The 21399-nt window shown below is 44.6% G+C and overlaps 1 protein-coding gene across 3 annotated transcripts in view; it reads left to right on the forward strand.

Moving 5' to 3' along the window:
- RNF212B (ring finger protein 212B) overlaps positions 1-21399 on the forward strand; it is a 116125-nt gene that overhangs the window by 59398 nt on the left and 35328 nt on the right. For all 3 annotated transcript variants that reach the window (XR_014474967.1, XM_083188343.1, XM_083188329.1), the window contains exon 10: positions 7579-7630. Coding sequence is in view for 2 of the 3 variants with exons in the window: in XM_083188343.1 (XP_083044469.1) it covers positions 7579-7630 (52 nt within the window). In the remaining variant the exon portion in view is untranslated. The remainder of the gene's footprint in view (positions 1-7578; positions 7631-21399) is intronic.

Raw genomic sequence — 21399 nt, forward strand, 5'->3', positions numbered from 1 at the left:
ACTGATTTGCCCTTAGTTCACAATAGGGGTGTGGCATTCCTGCCCAAGCTGAGCTGCCTGTGCGTGCTCCTCTTCATACTATTCTTTGAAAGAAAACCTATTTCTTGCCTATATTCATCTCTTTGGTCAAGAATTGATTCTGGATATAAGCATTGCAGGCTGGGTGGTTGATCTGGATCTCCTGTCTGACAAGATCTGGAACATTGGTCATTCCCCTACAGAGGCCACAGTATATTCCTGATTTATGCAAATGCAGGTATACTTCACAGAGTGTATTGGCTATTGGCCGGCTTGCGGCCTAGCGGCTCCTGATTGGCTGCTAGGCGCCGCAAGCCGGCCAATAGCGGTATTCGGGGGGGGGCGGAGCCGCACAATGTAACTAAAGACAATGTGCGTCTTGGTTTAGGATCTGTCGGTTTATTTTTTTGCCAAGACCCCTGGACTACTGCTGGATTGAAGAGAACAGATCTTCACCATAGGACACTTGTAAGTAAAATTTCCTTCCTCCGTTTCCCCTATGGATTTAATCGGATACCGGACACCTGAGCCCCAGGGCACCGGACCAGGACCGAGGGCTACCTACAGGCTCAAGATAGGAAAGTATCAGTATGTATGGGCTTTGAAAGAAATAAAGTTGTATTTATAATGTGTGTCAGTGTGTTTATTTGACTATTTTTAATACTGTGGAACTACAAGTGCCAGCGGACCCCTTAATACCCCGCATGCTGGGACTCATAGTTCCACAGTATTAGACAATAGTTTGTTCTAGTTTTTTACACTTTATCAGCCCGGTGACCACAGCCCAGGGTCACCGGGGACAGCACCAGGCTTCAGCCTGGCCAGGTAAGTCCTGGAGGGGGGGGGGCCTTTATTGGGGGGGTCCCCACTCCTCCAGGACCCCTGGCCAGGCGGACTGGTCGGTAGGGTTAATGCTTTGGCCATGGGACCTTATATAATAAGTGTCCCCCGGCTGTGGCATTACCCTGCTGGCTGGTTGGGCCTGGGGCTAGTTCTTAAAATACAGGGGACCCCTAGTCATTTTGTCTCCCCCCGTATTTTGGGAACCGGACCTGGAGCCTGGGGCTGGTTTAAAAAAAATCAGGGAACCCCTATTTGGCCGGTTTCCTGATTTTTTATTAGCAGCCCCGGCTCTTTCAGCCTGGTGCTGGTTACGGCCGTGGGGGGGGACCCCACGCCGTGTTTTTTATTTATTTATTTTTCTATATTTTTTTACACACTGTAGCCTGCACGGATCTGACTGATCCGTGCAGACTGCCTATACGAATTCGTATTAGTGGCCGTATATTTGGCCGGTAATACGAATGAATACGACATCTGGGATTACAAAGCAGTCGTATGTGACTGCTTTGTAAATTTCCCTCCGGAATACGAATTTGCATGCGGCTAAAACAGCCGTATTCATTCGTATTAAGAATACGACCAATCATATTTGTATTCTTAGTAGATTTCCCCCCCTAGTGTGCAGATGTGCTCTACGCTCCCTAAAAGGGGCAATAACTTTTTATAAACTGGATAAGACCACAGGTGCACTCGATGAAATAGATGACTCCTGGTGTATGGCATGTAATTAAATTGGAGATTGAATACTCTTTTCCATTAAACGCAAACTTACCATAGCATACCAGGTAGAAACAGATATGTTGGGGGAAATTTACGAAGATCGAATGGGTACGACTGCACGTATTTGTAACCATTTGATGTTAAATACGGCTGGTAAATTAGCATCAGTTGAATTCGGTTAAATTGCCATATTCATATACAGCAAGCTCAGACAAATTCTGGTGTATGAAGGAATACATCATCGATAAAATTTGTCCATATATGGTGGTGTACACATTTACTAACATTCGTACTGCTGAATTTGGACAGTAATTCAGCAGAAAATATGACTGGAGAATACTGTACTACTTTTCTAGACATATTTGGCTGAAGCCTGCTCGGATCTATCAAATCCGAGCAGACTTCTCTGTAAAAAAATGAAAACGAAATAATTGGCCAGTCCATTGAGCCACTCCTGTTAGCAGAAATACAGGGGATAAAATCAGCTGAGCTCCACTGAGTAAACTTTATGGTTTTAGAAACCGCAAAGTTCCCACGCCTATTTAGAGTGGGGAATCCCTGCCCATTCTAAATAGAAACAGAACTCCACTTGACTGACAGGTCAGCGGAGCTTGGTCAATCAAGGGAGCGCTGCTGCTGTAACGCTCCCTGATTGACTGCCAGGTCCTACAGTGACTGGAGTCACGGAGAGACCCTAAATTCAGGGGAAGGAAGCCCATGTGTATACACTTGGCATTTTCTTGGCGTATCCACGTAAACGCTGGGTGCATCCAGGAAAATACTAGGTGTCCCCATGCGAACGGGGGCAGCTTACTGCCTTCCGTGGGCAGGCAGCTGACGTCAGCGGATTTCAGCTGCCTACCCTGTTCACATAGCAGGAAGCTGCAAATCTGAGCCACCAGAGAGTGACATAGATTTGCGAGTGCTACAGAAGTCATTCAATTGTTGGTGACCATCGATTGATTTTGGGCCTACATTCAAGGCTGCAAATTGATGTTTATGCAAACAACCATTTGCATGCCTGCGGGGACATTCGCCACCCAGCGAGCGTTCATGCGGGTGGCGTTAGTTGGTTTTGCAAAGCAGTGAAAATTGCTGCTTTGCGAGTCAACCAGAATGACCTCCATTATACAGTACAATAGTAGATCCCCTTATACTTGCTTCTTACATATTATGCCACATGGAGTCAAAATTCACATTATGCCTCATGGAATAAGCAAAATTCATACAGAAAGAGCCAAAATTCACTTTATGCTACACAGAGTGAGCCAAAATTCACATTATGCCAACCGGATAAAGCAAAAATTCACATGCTACCCGCATTGAGCCATAATTCACATTATGCCACACACCGCTTATGCAGGGATAGAGACGGCAGGTTAATGCAGGGACAGAAGCAGCGGGGAGATGCAGGGACAGTGATGGTAAGGGGACAAAGGGACAATGAAGCCAAATTGACATTATGCCATCCGGATTGAGGCAAAATTTACATTATGCTACAGGTCGGGGATGCAGGGACATTGACAGCGGGGGATGCAGGGACACCCAGATTAGGCCAAAATTCACATTATGCCACACTGGAAAACCCACACGCTGGGGGCAGCCATTTTCCAAAAGTCACTTTTCTTATAAGAAAAGTGACTTTTGGAAAATGGCTGCCCCCATACGAAAGACAGTTTTTTTAAACTGGTTTTCCTATGGGGCAGCCATTTTCTGAAAGACACTTTTTTTCATAAGTGCTTCCGACCATACAGAACTGCAGTGCCGGGATCCACAACGGAGTTACCGGCTGCACGGGGGTAAGTCGACACGGGGGGGGCGTCGACACGCGCGGGGGGTGTCGACACGTGCGCGGGGGGGTCATCGACACGCGCGGGGGGGTCGTCGACACGCGCGGGGGGGTCGTCGACACGCGCGGGGGGTGTCGACACGCGGGGGGAGGGGGGAGCTGCACGGAGGGGAGGGGAGGGCTGAAGGCTGCACTGGCTTTGACCCTGTATTTGGAAAGTTTCCAAAAACGGGTCTGCCAGTGTCAAAAAATCGGCACTTAAACGGTAATATACCGTTTAAGAGCTGCGGTGTGAAAGGGGTTTTATCTGGCAGACCCGTTTTTGGAAACGTTTTCAAATACAGGGTCAAAGCCAGTTATGCGGTCTGAAAGCAGCATGAGTTTCTTTAGAAACCTTGGATCTACAGTTAATTCTGTTTCCTTCCAAAAAATAACATTTGTTTGTATTTTAACCCCTTCCTGACACAGCCAGTTTTTGCGTTCCTGACAGAGCCATTTTTTTCAAATCTGACATGTTTCACTTAAGTGGGGATAACTTTTTTTTGCTTTTACTTATCCCAGTGATTTTGAGATTGTTTTCTCGTGACACATTGTACTTCAAGTTAGTGGTAAATTTGGGTCGATACAGTCTGTGTTTTTTTGTGAAAAATACCAAAATGTCGTGAAAAAATGGAAAATTTTGCAATTTGCAAAATGTCACATTTTCTGCTTGTGAGACAAATAAACATACCACTCAAAATAGTTAATAACTAACAAAGACCATATGTCTACTTTATGTTGCAATCATTATTTCAACCTCCTTTTCATTTTTTTGGACACTAGGAGGCTTCAAATATGAATAGCAAATTCTCAAATTTTCAAGAAAATTTCAAACACTGATTTTTTTAGGGACCAGTTCAGTTCTGATGTGACTTTGAGGGACTTGTATGTGAGACACCCCCATAAATGATGCCATTTCAAAAACTGCACCCCTCACAGTATTCAAAACAGCATTTTGGAAGTTTGTTAACCCTTTATGTGTTTCACAGGAATTAAAACAAAGTGTAGGCGAAATTTCAAAATTTCTTTTTTTTTGCAGAGTTTCAATTTTAATACATTTTTCTAAGGAACACAGTAGATTTTACTAGAGAAATGTGACTAAAAATTGATTCCCCCAATTCTTTTGTTTTCATAAATATCCTATATGTGGCCCTAGTGTGCACGTTGACCAAACCCCAGGCTTCATAATAGAAGGAGCACCTACTTGATTTTGGAGCCTCCTTTTTATGAGATTTTTTTTTAGGCACCATGTAGGTTTCTAGGCACCATAAGTGCTAAAAGTTAGGAACCTCCCCCACAAGTCACCCCATTTTGCAAACTACACCCTTCAGGGAATTCATTTAGGGGTATAGTGTACATTTCAAACCCCCAGGGGTTTCACCAATTTTGATACAACTGGGCTGTGAAAATGAAAAAATTTAATTTTTCATTTTCACAGCTCAGTTGTATCAAAATTAGTGAAACCCCTGGGGGTTTGAAATGTACACTATACCCCCTGATGAATTCCCTGAAGGGTGTAGTTTGCAAAATGGGGTCACTTGTGGGGGGGTTCCACTGTATGGGTGCTTCAGGGGTCATTCAACCAGAATCTGTGCTGCAAAATCCAAAAATCACTCCTTCCCTTCTGAGTCCTGCCATGCACCCAACTGGTATTTTTTGGTCACATGTGAGGCATTGCCGTACTCGGGAGAAATTGGGGCACAGATTTTGGGGTGCTTTGTCTCCTTCATTCCTTGTGAAAATGAAAAATTTTGAGCCAGATCTGCATTTTTGTGTAAAAAAATGTAATTTTTTACACAAAAATGCAGTTCTGGCTCAAAATTTTTCATTTTCGCAAGGAATGAAGGAGACAAAGCACCCCAAAATCTGTGCCCCAATTTCTCCCGAGTACGGCAATGCCTCATATGTGACCCAAAAATACCATTTGGGTGCATGGCAGGACTCAGAAGGGAAGGAGTGATTTTTGGTGGTGGAATGAATGGTGGGTGCTATGTCGCATTAGCAAGACCCCCGAAGCACCAATACAGTGGAACCCCCCCACATGTGACCCCATTTTGCTCACCAGCTTTGGGAGGGGGGCTGGCGCTGCGGCTGGTGGGGGGGTGGGAGGGGTGCTGGCGCTGCGGCAGCCGGGTGGGTGGGAGGGGGGGCTGCCGGGGGGGGGGGGGCTGGCGATCGGTGGTGATCGGTGCTGTACTTAACAGCACCGATCACTGTATACATATATATGTGTGTGTGTATATATATATATGTGTATATATATATATATATATATATATACACACACATATATATATATATATATATATATATATATGTGTATATATATATATATACATATATACACATATATATATATATATATTTATATATATATATAGTTCATAGAAATAAATTTAAAACCAAAATCACAGATTTAAAGCAGCTGTGCTGCTGCTGCTGGCGGGGGGGTGGGAGGGGGGCTGGCGCTGCGGCTGCTGGCTGGGTGGGAGGGAGGCTGCCGGGTAGGAGGGCGGGCTGCCGGGCGGGTGGGCGGGTGGGCTGCCGCTCGGAGGTGATCGGTGCTGTACTTAACAGCACCGATCACCACCGATCTCTGTGTTACCGAGCGGCTTAGCCGCCGGTAACGCAGAAAACGCTGCAATTGGCTGTTCACTTTTGAACAGCCAATCGCAGCGATCGCCGACCGGGGGGGGCACCCCTGCCCCCCCTGGGCGGCGAGGGGGGATGTCTGCTGTCAGGGACAGCAGACATCTCCAAACTGTCACCGCGTCTATAGACGCGGTGACAGTTAGAAGGCATGACGTACATTTATGCCATGTGTCGGGAAGTACTTCCCGACCATGACGTAAATGTACGTCAAATGTCGGGAAGGGGTTAAACATCTGTGTAAGTTTTTATTTTCGCCAGTGGGCAACACAAATATTGTTGTTTCTAAGTCACATAGTTAGTAAAATGAGATACAGAACTTGATAGATATTGTAAGGTCAGTATTTGGTATGGATTTGGTAACCAACAGTAGCCTTATGCATGGACCCCAACCTAGTCTTACTAGTCTTGCCATATTTATTTATTTATTTATTTATTAACAGTTTCTTATATAGCGCATACAGATTCCGCAGCGCTTTAATATGGCCCCGAGATGAACACATTGGCTTAGGGGAGCAACTTTACTGAGTGCACCACCTTTTGATATTTCTTTAATTTCTGGCGTTTTTATTTAACCTACAGTATGGGGGTTATTCTGGTTCACTCGCAAAGGCACAATCACTCTAATGGACAAAACCATATGCACTGCAGGTGGGGCTGCTGTAACATGTGCAGAGAGTTAGATGTGGGTGTTATTATTTTGTTTCTGTGCAGGGTAAATCTAACTCTCTCTGCACATGTTAAATCAGCCCCACCTGCAGCGCATATGGTTTTGTCCATTAGAGTGATTGTGGCTTTGCGAGTGAAACAGAATAACCCTCTATGTCCAGTGGTAGCACACCCCAATTTAATAGCATATTATCATAGTAATACGATAAGGTGGTTTCTTTATTATTCTTTATTATTTATTACCTGTCCAACTGACATAACCTTTTTCATCTAGCTTAAGGGAGCATTATGCCAAATGACACCTGTTATCAAGGAAAATGTAATTTCCCATCCATGCTCCCTGTATGAATGCAATATAGTCTCCCACCTTAGATAACATATTGTGGGGAAAGGGGGAGTTTAAGATGGACACAAAAACCCAATGATTTCCTCCTGTACATGATTCCTAAAAGTGCTATGCATGCATCCTGATGATTCCCGCCAGGGCAATGCAGATTCAAATTTAATGTAATTTCAGGATGGGGGCTGGTGGGCATTTTTAGTGTCAGCAACTGCATCTAAAGTTTCCGTTCCGCTGACACTATCTGACAATATAGCCAATGACCTACCAATAAGGGGACAAAAGATGCAAATTAGCATATTTGTGCTGCAGTTGGTGGGTATCTCAATAGAACACCCATTCGTCACAACATTAACTTGATCTATCAGTAGAAGGATGAGCAAAATATTTTGCCATATTTACAGTATTAGGATCAGTGTTACATCCTTTATACATCTACAATATTTCTTCCTCTGTAATGATAATACAACTTAACAATACATGCATAAATTTGTATGTTTTCTTTAACCAGCCATCCATCCTCTGGGGAGTCATATGTGCGGACTTATTCAGGAACAAGCAGTGTAAGTGACATATAAAGGACTATTCTGCTGGAAAATCTTTGGCATCTCAGTGCAGTTTGTAGATACTGTGCTTTTTTATATTTTATAATGTGTAGTGTGTGTGTGTGTGTATTAAATTCTGTATTGGGGTGGAAATAATCACTAAATTGTTTTCAGTTAGTGATAAGTATTGATATTACTTTTACCTGCATTGAGGTTATGCCAGCAAATTGTGCCCAATAACATTATAGAGGCAACCAAAACCACACTAGAATATTATTTTCATTTCTATAGGAACTGATTGTTTGCTTTAACTGGAACAGACATATTTCATTTGCAGTTGTAGCTAAAACAAAGTTAACTTTATTTTTTGTATTATTAGAGCTAAGTGCATCGGTCTTCTGCAGGGAAACCCTAGTGGTCATATGATCATTAAGAGATTGAGAATGCGGAATAACTGTATCCTGTATACAATGACAGCATTCTATTGTACTCTTTTCATGAACAGGCAGCTACTATATTCAGTGGTTGCTGACTCTCTCTGTTAATCCAGTCTGTGGTGGGCAATCCTATGTGCCATGTGCTGCTGTGCGTTTAAAGCTTATGTCCACCCGTTATACTGTATAAAAGCATCGAGCAAGCATAAATGGTTGTGTCCTTTTCATACCCCTACTATCCATGTCGGCGTGGAGTTGATTTTAAATAGTGTGGCGAGCCACTGAGCCCGAAGCGTGGCGAGCGGACGTGGATACCTTCACAGGTATCCGCGTCCCCTCGCGGGCTTCACAGGTATCCGCGTCCGCTCGCCACGCTTCTGGCTCGGTGGCTCGCTGCGCTCGCCACACTATATAAAATCAACTCCACGCCGACGTGGATAGTAGGGGTATGAAAAGGTCGGAGGACGCATACCACCGCCCCTCGTGGGCTTGCTGCGCTCACCACGCTTCGGGTTGGCATCAATAGTGGGCATTAACAATGGGCGGGGCATTAAACATCATTTTTAACCATATTCAATGTGAAATGGGCCATATTGGCCCATTTCACATTGTCACCTATGTAAAATCGGGCCGCGATCAAACCGATTTTCACTTTAAAAAAAAATTACCATTGTTCCCTATGAGAAAATCGGGTTGATCGCGTCGGTCGCATTGCGGCCCTTATTAGGGGCCGCGATGGACGTGATCAACGCGATTTTGTCTTTCACCGGCAAATTAGCTGATGATTGACACAAAATCGGGTCCATCTAGTTGATTGTATGCCTTAAGTGCCTTAAACTTAAGGCATACAATTAACGAGATGGGAGCCGTGCTAGGAAACAAGTACCCTTCATGTTATGGTTTTAATGGTCATGCTTAGCAAATCAATATAGACCATGTTGACATTCGTCATGTAGGCAAAATTGAAATGTTGACATGATAGAATGTCAACGTATATATAGTCCCAGGTGGTCCAGTGGTGATTTGCATTTTCCCGGCTTCTACAACAGCTCTACCAACGTCTTTGAGATTCCTGGCGGTAGTGTAAATGTCAGTTCTCGAAGCCTATCCCTAGTGCCAACATTCGACAATTTGGTATTTCAGATATCGACAATACAGGACACGTCAACATTCTGAGACGAGATTATGAATGTCAGCATTGCTATTGTTGACGTAATGACAGCTTCTCGCCATAAATTATTAAATAGTTAAAATGTTCTGGCGATCTATCCCTGAGAGGATGTGTGTGTGTGAACAATGGGAGCTGCCACAGATCCCCTATCACATTATTGTGTGTGAGCTACTGCGTGTTACTTGTGATACCCCAGTGTTCATTCCCTGATAGGTGCATGTTGACAGAGATGCCAGCAGCTCCAGCTCACTGTCCAGCTCTGCTGAATTGGCCTCTTGACAGAGCATTTAGGCCGACTACATTGGCTGGAGTGATGAAGCACACATCCTGCCAGCATCCATTGAGAGACTAGTCTATATATCTGTCATGGAACAATATCTGCAGGTGACAGATCCAAGGGAAAAACTTTTTTTGGTCTTTAGTTTGCTCTTAGATCTGATTCCTTGTTTGTTCTATATTATGCTGCCCTTCCCAGTTGGCCAGCATCGAAACAGACACTTGCCAAAATGGATCCTTATAACCATTAGGCAGTCCTATGTGACCTCGTCCAGGGAGCCTTTGGCTTCCATTACGGCGCAATCTATGAGATTGGTTGGTTCCTCATGTGCAGCTGCCATCAGGGTTTCCATGAATCAGCTTTGCTGAGCCGCCACCTGATCTGGCCATCATACTTTTCTCCGGTTCTCCTCGTTTGATTCAGTTGCGGCTTCTGCATTGCAATATGGCCGTGCAGTTCTACAGGGTTCTCAGCGCCATCCTGCCCTTGTTGAGAGCTCTGGGACATCCCGACTGTAAATGGAACTCACCCAATCGTGCTGCACCCCTTCAGTGGGACGCACTCCCTCGCTCCATTAGATTCTGCCCGACCTTGCAAAGCTTCAAACGGGCACTGAAAACTCACCTATTCATCAAAGCGTACCCTTCCACTGCATAAACTAGCTGGTTCTCCAACCCCTTGCCTGTTTACATCCGGCTATCTAGCTACCACCCAATTGCTTGCACCTCTTGTAATCTGTCTGTCTCCCCTTCCTACTAGATTGTAAGCTCCTCCGAGCAGGACCCTCTTCCCTCCTGTTGTCAAAGCCCACTTCTCTTCACATTTCACTCACAGCTCTCCTATACTCAAACACTCAGTGACCATCTTCGTCCGCATACTCATCTCCATCATTGGCCTCAAGCCTCTAGTTGTATGTTGATTGAGTCCTTACTACTTATATTTAAGCTGTAATGTGTATTGAACTGTGGCGCTCTTTATTTGTACTCCTATTTTTGTTATTTATTCAATGTTATGCCAAGTTTTGTCTCCCTGTACTGTTCCTGTGTACGGCGCTGCAAAACACTTGTGGCGCCTTATAAATAAAATTATAATAGTAATAATAATAACTCCAATGTCCTCTGCTGGATGAAAGAGAAAACAGGATTTACTTACTGGTAAATCTCTTTCTACGATTCACCAGGGGACACTAGTCCCCCACCATGCGCTGGTCATTCCTACCATGGTTATTGTTTTATATGTTGCGACTGGTTTTCAGTTTTTTTCTATACTATTCTTTCTGTTTCACAACTGTTGTGTGTTGTTCAAGTTGTGTGAAATTGTTTCTCTGCTTTCTCATGAGTATTCTTCTAGCTCTCCTCAGGCAAGGTATACTAAGACTGGCTTGGGGAGTGGTATAGAAGGTTAGACGCAGTCACACCTCTTAGTGACAGGACTTCTATACCCACTGTAAATGGAACTCCAGTGCCCCCTGTGGAGTCGGAGAAAGAGATTTTCAGGTAAGTAAATCCTGTTTTGTAATAAAACACAATACATATTATGATTTAAACAAAACAACTTGTTCTCTATTCATTTATTCAATATTGTTATACTAGTTGGTATTACTCAATTTTTCTATCATATAGAGAGCATGTATTCTAACAAAAAAATAGACTTAGCTTTTAAATATTTCATTTATGGCATGACTGAATTGAGGGGGAACTTCATTTCTTTATGGCTCACAATGAATTGGGGGCACTGAGAGGGGCATGTTGCTGAGTCTGATGGGCATTGAAGTACAGTAACGTGGTAGGCTGATTGCATGTGGGGAGGTGTGAGGGGCACTTAATGTGTGTGTGCAGTGGGCAATAAGTTTTTATTTTGTTGGAGACAAAGGTCTTGATCCTAAACTTTTAAGCTGGCTCCTCGTTTTGACAAAAAAAATGTTGACATCTGTCCTAGACATTGCATTATAAGCACCCTGTTAATGGCCAATTGCTCATTTGTGGCTATTTTACAAATGTTACATTTACCTATCACCCACCAGCATACAGGGTAGCATAATGCTAGCTATATTGAGTACTCGCAGATTCTGGAAGTGACTCCTGAGTATATTCCTTTGGCTGTGGGTAAAGAGCAGACTGTGCCAAGTGGTCATTGTGTTTCCTAGCCATGGTAAATTACCATGCTGTAATCTGAAGCTTTGGCTGCAGCCTTATATTTGTTGCCCTTTGTCAGCACCAGGGTTTGCTGTGTTCCCAGCTGTGACCGTGGTGGACCGGTGGATGAATCCTATTTGTAGATTCTCCTGTATATATGTGGACATAGCTGTCGTCTCAGGAACTGATAGAGGGTATGTTCGACTTTTGGGAGTAACCTTCCCAGGAAGGAGATCAATGGGACAATCCCATTCCCGGTGTGGCGGCAGTGTGTCAGCAGCTTGTTCGCAGAATATATCTTTAAATTCATGGTAGGCCTCTGGTAAACTGGACAGCGTCTTGGTTGTGGCAGAGCGTACTGGGATCACAGGGGTGATGCAGTGCTGATGACAATTTGTACTCCACCGCTCCAACTGTAAGGTTGACCAGTTGATACAAGGATTATGCAGCCAAGGTAGGCCTAACACTATGTCATAGGATGTCTTGGGTATCATAAGGAACTCCATCACTTCATGATGCAGAAAACCCACTCTGAATGAAACAGGTTCAGTATGGAAGCAAACCTCACTGCCAGGAATCTTGCTTCCATCCACCACGGTGAGGTATAACTGTGGAGACATGGGAACCAGGGGAATCTTCAGCTTGATGATGAGATCTTGGTATATAAAGTTCCAATTTGACCCAAAGTCTGCTAGTGCAGGTACAAATTGGAGGCCATCCTGGGTCACGAGAGACACTGGGAGGACGAGATCAGTAGCGGGAGGAGATTTTACAAGTCATTATAACCTAACTCCTCCTTTGCAGGTTAGGGCTTGGCGTTTCCCAAACGCTCAGTACATGAGTCAATAAAATGACTAGGAGCAGCAGGACAATGACAACTTGTTGCGCTGCCTTCGGGTTCGTTCTTCTGCCGTCAAACATGATCTACCTATCTGCATAGGTTCTTCACCAGGGGGAGACACCGAACGAGGCTTAGGAATAGCTCTGGGAATCATCATGAGATCTTCCAATTGGTCAGGAAGATCATGGGTAGGTAACTCGTCTTTAATTTGGTCAGACACTCCCAACCAGAATGCTGCTGTCAGAGCTTCATTGTTCCACAACAATTCTGAGGCAAGAGTTTGGAAGTGGATCACATACTGCCCCATGGACCTTGAACCCTGCTTGACCTGTAGAATGTCTGTGGATGCGGAAATTGAGCAACCTGGTTCCTCAAATATACAGTGGAAAGTCTGAATAAACTTGGCATAGTCTGCCAGCAGAGGATCAGCTTTTCCCCACAGAGGTAACACCCAGTTGCGAGCAGAACCGATGAGTAACGATATTATATAGGCAATCTTGATTCTGGCTGTGGGAAAATTATGGTGTAACAGTTCAAACTGTATCTGACACTGGTTTATGAACCCTCTGCAGTTCTTGGAATTGCCATCATATTTGCTTGGTACTGGAAGTTGAAGACGAGAAGAAAAAGCGACAGCAGGTGATGCAGAAAAATTTTGAGAGGTTGACACGGGGGATGTTAACGACTGCTGCAAGGTATCTAGGCGAGTAGACACCTCCTAGAGATACTTTATCACCCGTTGCTGAGTGGCTTCTTGCGACTCCATTCACGCTGTGACATTTTGGAGAGTCGCTGGTCCCACGCTTGGGTCGTAAGCCAAGTCCATCGGCCTTGAACAATCTGTCAGCAACGGGGTTTGCTGTCTTCCCGGCTGTTGGCAGTCAGGACTTGAGATGGTAATAGTCTCTGAAGGCAACAACAATGAATGGTTGACTCAGGTGTAGACGGTACTTTCAACAGTCAGGACTGGAGATGGTATTAGTCTCTGATGCAAGGTAACAGGTTGGCCTGGAAGCCAAAATAGTTCTAGCCTTGGAGCTAGCAAGGTAACAGGTTGGCCTGGGAGCCAATGTATAGTTCTAGCCTGGGAGCTAGCAAGGAACAGCTAGCCAGTGCCAATGGTGACCTCTGCTGGGGAAAGCTGGGCACTCTCAACCGCAGGGATGTAGTAAGCAGGAGAACTGGTAGATGGTGGATGAACCAGGTAACAGCAGCAGCAGGACACTGAAGGTGGAAACGCTGGGAGCACTGGACAGCCTGGAGCCTGGGAACTCTCTGTCTGTGGGGCAAACACACAGGAGGCAGAATGAACATTTGTTCAAGGGAAGGAGGCAGGGCTAGAATGCTGACTTATATCCACCTGCCTATCTCTGATTAGAACCAGGAAGTAGCTGGAATTACCTGGTTTCTGATACAGGTAATCAGGTCAAGGGTCAAGCCAGCAGACAATGCGATTGGCAAAAACTGTCAGCTGACCACAGGTATCATGACAGCGCCCATGCAGCATGGGCCCGGCGTGGACCTGGCCAGGAACACCACGCAAGGACCAGGGGGATGCAGGGGGCACAAGGGTCATCATGCCACGCTCCACAGCCAGAGATGATACAGGCAATGGGCCTGCAATGCAGCATGCACCAGCGTGATGGTAAGGGGCGCGGCTGCAAACAGGGTTGCACACCGTGATTTGTGACAACCTTTAATGGCAGCATGGTTTGTTCCAGACACAAATTGACTTGATTTTTTGCTTTACTAAATCTGGTCCTTATTGAAATTTTCAGACGTCGGCTACTTCACCACCTACCAATCCCGGATTATTTTATGTAGCTGAAAACACATAAGGGCTCATTCCAGGTGTCCTGTGATTTGAGCAAGCACTCCAGTCACACTATTACATGTAGCTGCAGGCAGCATCCCCAGAGATTTTTATGCTTGCGTTTTATCCCAGTTTTTATACTAAAGTGTGTAAGGAGACAATACATGCACATATGTCTCTTGTAAATAAATACATATATGTATTTAATTGTATTCTAATTTATTGATTAAATATTCATGTGATATTCACTCCGCCTGCGCTCACTCTTTTGTTATCTTTCAAGTTTTTACTTCACTTTTGGGATTCAGTGTCCCATATCTTTAAAAAAGGCAGCAACTGGTTACAATTGGATATTTACAATATGTGCCTGGTCCCTCATTTTAGGGGTTTCTGCCCTGAATAAAAAAATGCTTGATACACCTTGGCCTATGACAGGTGGACCTCTCTGCAGAAGGTTGAAGTGGTTTCAGCATGGCTGAATTGTGCTATGGGGCATACACACTGGATTATGCAGTATGGCCCTTTTTAATGATCCGCTCCGTAAGGAAAAATAAGACTGTGCCTCCACAGTCTACTTTTACATGTGATACCTTCCGGGGCCATTCAACGGTAACACTGCAATTTTGGCTAACTTTCCTTACGAATTTGATAGAACTGAGCCTGAGGTTGCAGAGCCTTGGGCTCCACAAGATCTATATGTACCTTTCCAGGGGCGTAACTAGAACATTGTGGGCCCCATAGCAAAATTTTTAAGGGGCCCCCCACAACTTTTAATGCTGCACCACAATGCATAGTGTATATATATATATATATATTCATACTGTACATGTACACATGGGATGTAGTCCTGGCAGTTAGGATGCTGGCGTTCAATATACTGATGCTGGCATCCCAATTGCTGTCAGAAGACTGGTTCTGGAACATCAAAATGGATCAAGATGCTCACACTGGAATCCCAACACCCAGAATCCCGATTGGTAAGAATGCAGGGAGTGGTAGTGTGCGGCTGGGGAAAGGGGGGGGGGGGGGGGTTAGGTTTAGGCACTTCTGGATTAATTAGGGTTGGGCAATGGGGGGGGGGTTAGTTTTAGGCACCTAGAAGGGGGGCTAGGCTGCTAGGCGGAAGTGGTTAGGTGCAAGGTGGTTAGGCATTAGCATGGAGGGCTAGGTCAGGCTGTGGGGGCTTAGGCTGTGGGCAGGAAGGATTAGAGTGGGGCAGGGGAAGTATACTTAACTGATAGACATTCATACATAAAGTTACACTGCCTCTCCAATACAAACACACATACCTGTACACTGGTTCCATACATATAGCCTGTACATCCCAACCCTGCAGCATGGCACATTGAGACCACTACTATCACCTTCCCCCAGGCAATGACTCAATCCTACCAGTAAACCCATTGACTTTGGCCAGGTTAACGATGTGTTGGTGCTGGCGCTGCTGCCCGCTGAGGAGCAGAAGGAGATGCAGCTTCCCTCTGAGCTGCTGATGGCGGTGGGTAGGAGGAAAGGCAGCTGCGTGTTGCGGGAAGCGGCTGCTGTCCCTACTTACACGCTGCCCACTGAGGAGGAGAGGCAGCGTACCATTGATCATTTCGGCGGGGGTGGGAGCCTGAGAAAAGGCACGCAGCTACCTGTTGTATCCAGCGGGGAGCAGCTGCTGTTGCACCACTCACTGGGGAGCAGAAGGAGAGGCAGCGTTCCGTTGCGCTATCTCCTCCAGTCCTGGCTTGGAGCTGCTGTGGGTGGGGGTGGGAAGAGACGGACAGGCAGTTGCCCTTTGATTCATGCGGGGAGCTGCTGCTGCTGTCTCTGCTTTTGCGGCGCAGCCAGCTAGGGAGAAGAAGCAGAGGCAGCGCGTGTCAGTGGTGTAAATCTAGAGGAGGCAGGGGTGCACTTGTTATGGGGCCCCCCAAGCCCTCGGGCCCCATGGCAAGTGCATCCCCTGCACCCTCTATAGTTACGCCACTGTACCTTTCTTGTAACACCTTCACTTCCTATTATTGTGATTGATGATTTAATATACATTTTTATAACTTTTGTAATAAGTTGTTAAAACTTTGTTACACTATTTTGTATTTTTAATTTAGCATATTCATTGAAAACTCTTATTACTCATTATCAATCCCACTAACTGTCAAAACTTTCAGTTTTACCAGATTATTATACTGTATATAACCATGACAAGATTAAGGACTGCACTGTATTGCTTATGCAGCAACGGAAAAACTCCATTATATATTCTGTAGTAACACACAGATATTGGGCTAATTGTCAATTGCTGTTGCAGTGTATATTGCATGTTGTAAATAATCAGGTTATAAATAGGTTGTTCATCAGCCTCTTGATGTCCTATGAAAATAGGACGCACCTTGTTTAAAGTGGGGTGGAGGGTCTAATCTTTCATATTAGTTGCTAGGAAAAGGTTATTCATAGATCTTAAAGGCCATGCTAAAAATAAACAAAAACACTTTCTTGAAACGTAATGTACTTATGATCTTGAATCATAATCCCAACATCAGTACAAATTTTAAATGTAGTTTTATACCATGTAATAATGTAAACATGTAAACCAGCTCTAGCCTGTCCAGTACAAAATTGAATTCCGTAAGTTAAGGGAAACATCCCCTAGAAATAGCATCCCTGTGCAATAGAACCCTTTTCAACCCATGTACAAAGTGGGTGTTAAAGTAATATTTAGTTTAAAGATAGATTACAGCATTTTCTCAGCATCCAAGGTGGGTGTACATAGCATTCGAACCATACATTAATGTCAGGCAAGTGTCAGTGAGTTAGTCAAATCAAGGCAGTGAGTTATGAATACACTTTTTAGAAGCAAAATCAAATAGAAAATCTAATGTTTTTTCTACATTCGATGCAGATTTGATCCCAATGCGCGCTCCTGTGTAGTGTAAATCTAATAAAAAAATAGTCTTGTCAGGCAAGACTATATAGTACAGATCTGTACTATATAGTCAAATCAAATGTATTTGGGTACCATTCGATTCAATCCCGATTAGATAACAATTTATATATCTGTGAGGACAAATAATTAAAAACCAAGCGTTAATAGTAGCAGTCCCGTCTATCAGAGGCTTTTCACAGTGTGGACTTGTAAGCGGTGTTGGTAGATCACATCTGATATAACTATATTGCAGTGATTAGATGGTTACTCAGGCCTCTAACAATTGTTAGTAAATCATGCATGCAATGATGTTAGTTGGTCAAAATTTGCAATATTGATGTTAATTGATCAAATATGCATTATTGGATACTCAGTCCTGTTTTGGTATTAAGTGGCTTTAAGTTACCCAACCCTTTCTGCGATCTGCGATCCTCCACGTGTGTTCCCTGCTGCTGGTGCTTTTCCTGTATAGTGCAGCCATCTCAGGAATGTGTGAAATATTGTTGAAATAATACATAGAATGTGTTTCTCTGCCTTTTTGGATAATCAGCGGCTTCCTCAGCATGTAGACACTGTCCAATACAACTCACTGACCATTGGCCCACTGTCCAATACAACCAGCACTGCCACAATATATTAAAAAATTTCAGTGGTGCCGGTCAATTATCTAAATTCATGCATACCAGCAGGACGGCACTCTCCGGATTTAGTCACCGCAAAATAATGAGTCACGCCGTGGTCTCCTACTCCTAACAGTCCAGGTTTAATTTACCCATAATAAAGACCATAAAGGCTATGCAAGCGTCTGTTGTGGCTGTCCACAAGCCATAAGCATTAGCCTTACCACTACAGTCCCTGGTGGGCCCTTCATCTGACATTTGGGTGCGATTAGGGGGACATGATGATTACAGGCTGAATGATTAAATGAAGACTATTGCCCATGCCCCTTGGTGTTGCAAGACACGTCCCTCTTGATAGAGTATACCTTTCAAGCTTTTCTTGAACGCCTATTGTGCCCACCGTAATGAATTGTTCTGAGCATGACAATGCTTGTAGTCCTAAACTGACCTAAATTGAGACTTTGAGCCATGCGTGGGTATGCACTACACTAATTGGGAGTCCTCTTGCTCTGGTGTCAACATTCACACAAAAAACCCTGAATACTCATGTTGACCTTTTCCATGGCAACCAGTTGCTTGTGTCAACCTTTTGTCACTGTCGAGCTGGTGCATGTCGACCTTTTGACTGTACTGTTTACACACCATCACTGCTTTCTAGTGAAGCTGGCAGGATGGTGTTACAATAATTAGCAATAGCAAAGCTGTGGGAAGGGATTGGGTGTTTCTCCTGTAAAAGAAACTAAAAAAGTTGGTAAGTATGCAGCATACGGCAACATTATACTTCAATTCATTTCTTTGGCATTCTGCTGTTGAGGAAAACTGTCAGTGTCTCATTTGCACCATCTAGTGGTTTCATTTCATTCATTTTAATTAAATTAAATTAGGATAACTTCCCTGACACAAAAAAATATATAAATAAGATTAATATAACATTAACCTTTTCATGCATTACCATTTCCTTATTTATTTGTCTTGGCGTATAAAAAAATTTAAATATTTTTTAAGAAGTTATATGCATGTCCACTTGAGTGGAAGCAAATGTATAATTCTGTACAAATAAAAAAAAAAAAAAATGCAGCAGGTGGCATCTGTAGGAGATAGTTGCCTCCTCATGCATCTGCGATATCCTAGTGCTGCATTTGAGGACCTACAAAATGCAGGCAACACTCCTTACTTTTGTCAACATTGCTTGTTTCCCCTTCTACACCAACCAAAACTCTGCAGCATGTCAGTCATGCTAAGGCTGATGGGCCTTCAAGCAATAATGCAAGCATTCTGCAAATGCGAAGAGTGGGTCTTTTGCATGCGCAGGCATCCAAATATCAGATTTTGTGCGTAAGTTGTTGGGTTTAATTACAAATCTGAATTAGGCCCTGATTCTAGTCTTTGAATCCAGACATTCCATATAGCAGCCATACATTTATACATAGTGTTCTTTTGGGGGAAAGGGGGAACGGGGGAATGGACCAGTGCACAGGTTTGTATCAGATATATAAAAATAGCTGATTATGATGTGTCCACAAATGTTTTTCAATTTAAAGGGAGAAAACGGTGGTTCTCCCTAATAATTAAGGTGTGTGGAGGTGCACCCTAGAGCAGGGCCGGCGCCACCACTAGGCATCTTTAGGCATTTGCCTAGGGCGCCGGCCACAGGGGGGCGGTACAGAGCTGCAGATTAGATGCAGGAAACCAGCTGCCTGACGCACGAGGAGCAGGAGGAACAGGAAGAAATCAAAGCAGTCACCTTTCCAGCCTTCAGAGAAACAGCAGGTGAGCCCGCAAGCCCCCCATCCCGTCCCACACACACATCTGGAGGCAGGTCAGTGTAATCGGTGAGAGGTAGCACCCCCCACCCCCTGGAGCTGATCAATGTCATCAGCGGGTGGCAGCGCCCGTAGTTCACCCCCACTGCCCCGCTGTGGGTCTGGATCTGCGGGTGGCAGCACCCACCACCCGCATAACACCCTCACCCTGCTGCACGTGGATCTGGATCGGCGGGTGGCAGCAGCAATTCTCTCCGCACCATTTAAAAAATGTTTATGCGGTTTCGGAAGGCAGGAAGGGGGACCCGCGGCGCTGCAACAGTACTGGGGCATCAATCAGAGAGCAGCCGCCTGTGGAGCCCGCAGAACTGACAGGGAGCAACGCCTCCCTGCCAGCCCCCACACCAACGTTAATCTTCTCTTTGTGGAGGTATGGCACATTGGCACTTGCAGTATTGGCTGCCTGGGGGAGGGAATTATAATATATGTGTGTCTAACAGAGCCCGTGTATGGCTGTGTGGTTATATACTGTATATATGTATATACGTGTACATTGTGCATTGCAACAGGGCCCTCCTTCCTCCATGAATGTCTGTTTTACCCAGTTTGTTCTTGCAGTGTTGCCCAGTTTGTTCTTGCAGTGTTGCATTTGTAAAGCGCAACGGAATCTGCTGCGCTATATGAGAAACTGTAAATCAATCAATCAATCAATACCTCTTTCTTAAGGGTTAATGGGGGGGGGGATTCATCAGAGGTTTTGCCTAGGGTGCCAAGAACTCTTGCACCGGCCCTGCCCTAGAGAGTAAATAGAGTATTCAGGAGAAGAAAGAAAAGACTCTCTTTTTTGTTGGGACACTCTTTTGAAAAAAACAATATGTATGTTGGTTTATTGTAAGTTATAACAATTGAGAAAGTTGTGTAGAAAACAAAGCGAGAGGTCAACTCAAGAAAAGGCCTCTTTTGTTCTGGGACTAGTATAACAGTAGATAGAGGCGCAGAGAGTGCTCTGGTTCAATGAGTGTATTAAAATTTTACTTTTAATAATGCAGTTTAAGATAAGTACTAGACAGACGTACCTGTTGGCATAAGCGGGTTGTCTGGTTAATTTTGGGAAGTCGCCTTTCCCTTTTGGCAGAACCACCCAGAGTTTGCCAGCTGCCACTCTCTGCAGGTGGGCTTTTTAGGTATTGTGGGAGATTGCTGTATTTTAATGAGGGATAGAGAGAAACTGAGATAGGCACTCTCAATCTTCTACACAAGCCGGCTGCTGCCCCGCTTTGTATACCTGTGGTAAGGGTGGAGGTTTAGCACAATTGTAAGAGAGGTCACCCTTCCCTTCTCTATGTGGTCCACTCTTTACCAGCTGCCATCAAGGTACTTATGATGAGCTGTTATAGGTATGGCGAGTGAGTGTGCCAAAGTTTATTGGAGTTTTGCAAGAGATATAAAAAGAGAGGGATACTGCGGTCCCTGTTGACCCCAAAAGGGCCCCCGTGTTTAGAAATATTCCAGTGCAGGGTGAGCTCCTTAGGTGATTGAGGGATGAATGTTCCCAAACAGGCCGGTATATAGGTGTTGATTTGAAAATAATTATTTTGTCAGGTGTGCTGCTGTCCTCCACTTGTGATGAATCACAGTAGTGGGGGATGAGCGACACCTGCTATTTATATCAGGCACTGGGAGATGAAGTTGTGGCTTAAATAACACCTGCAGGTGTGCTGCTGTCCCCCACGTGTAATAGTGTTACAGTGGTGGGGGATGAGCGGCACCTGACCTGGTTGTCTGGCGCTGAGTAGTAGCTCGGCAGGGAGAGGGCGATGTTACC

This window comes from Crinia signifera, chromosome 1, assembly GCF_055691185.1.
Source record: "Crinia signifera chromosome 1, ASM5569118v1, whole genome shotgun sequence".
Lineage (NCBI taxonomy): Eukaryota > Metazoa > Chordata > Amphibia > Anura > Myobatrachidae > Crinia > Crinia signifera.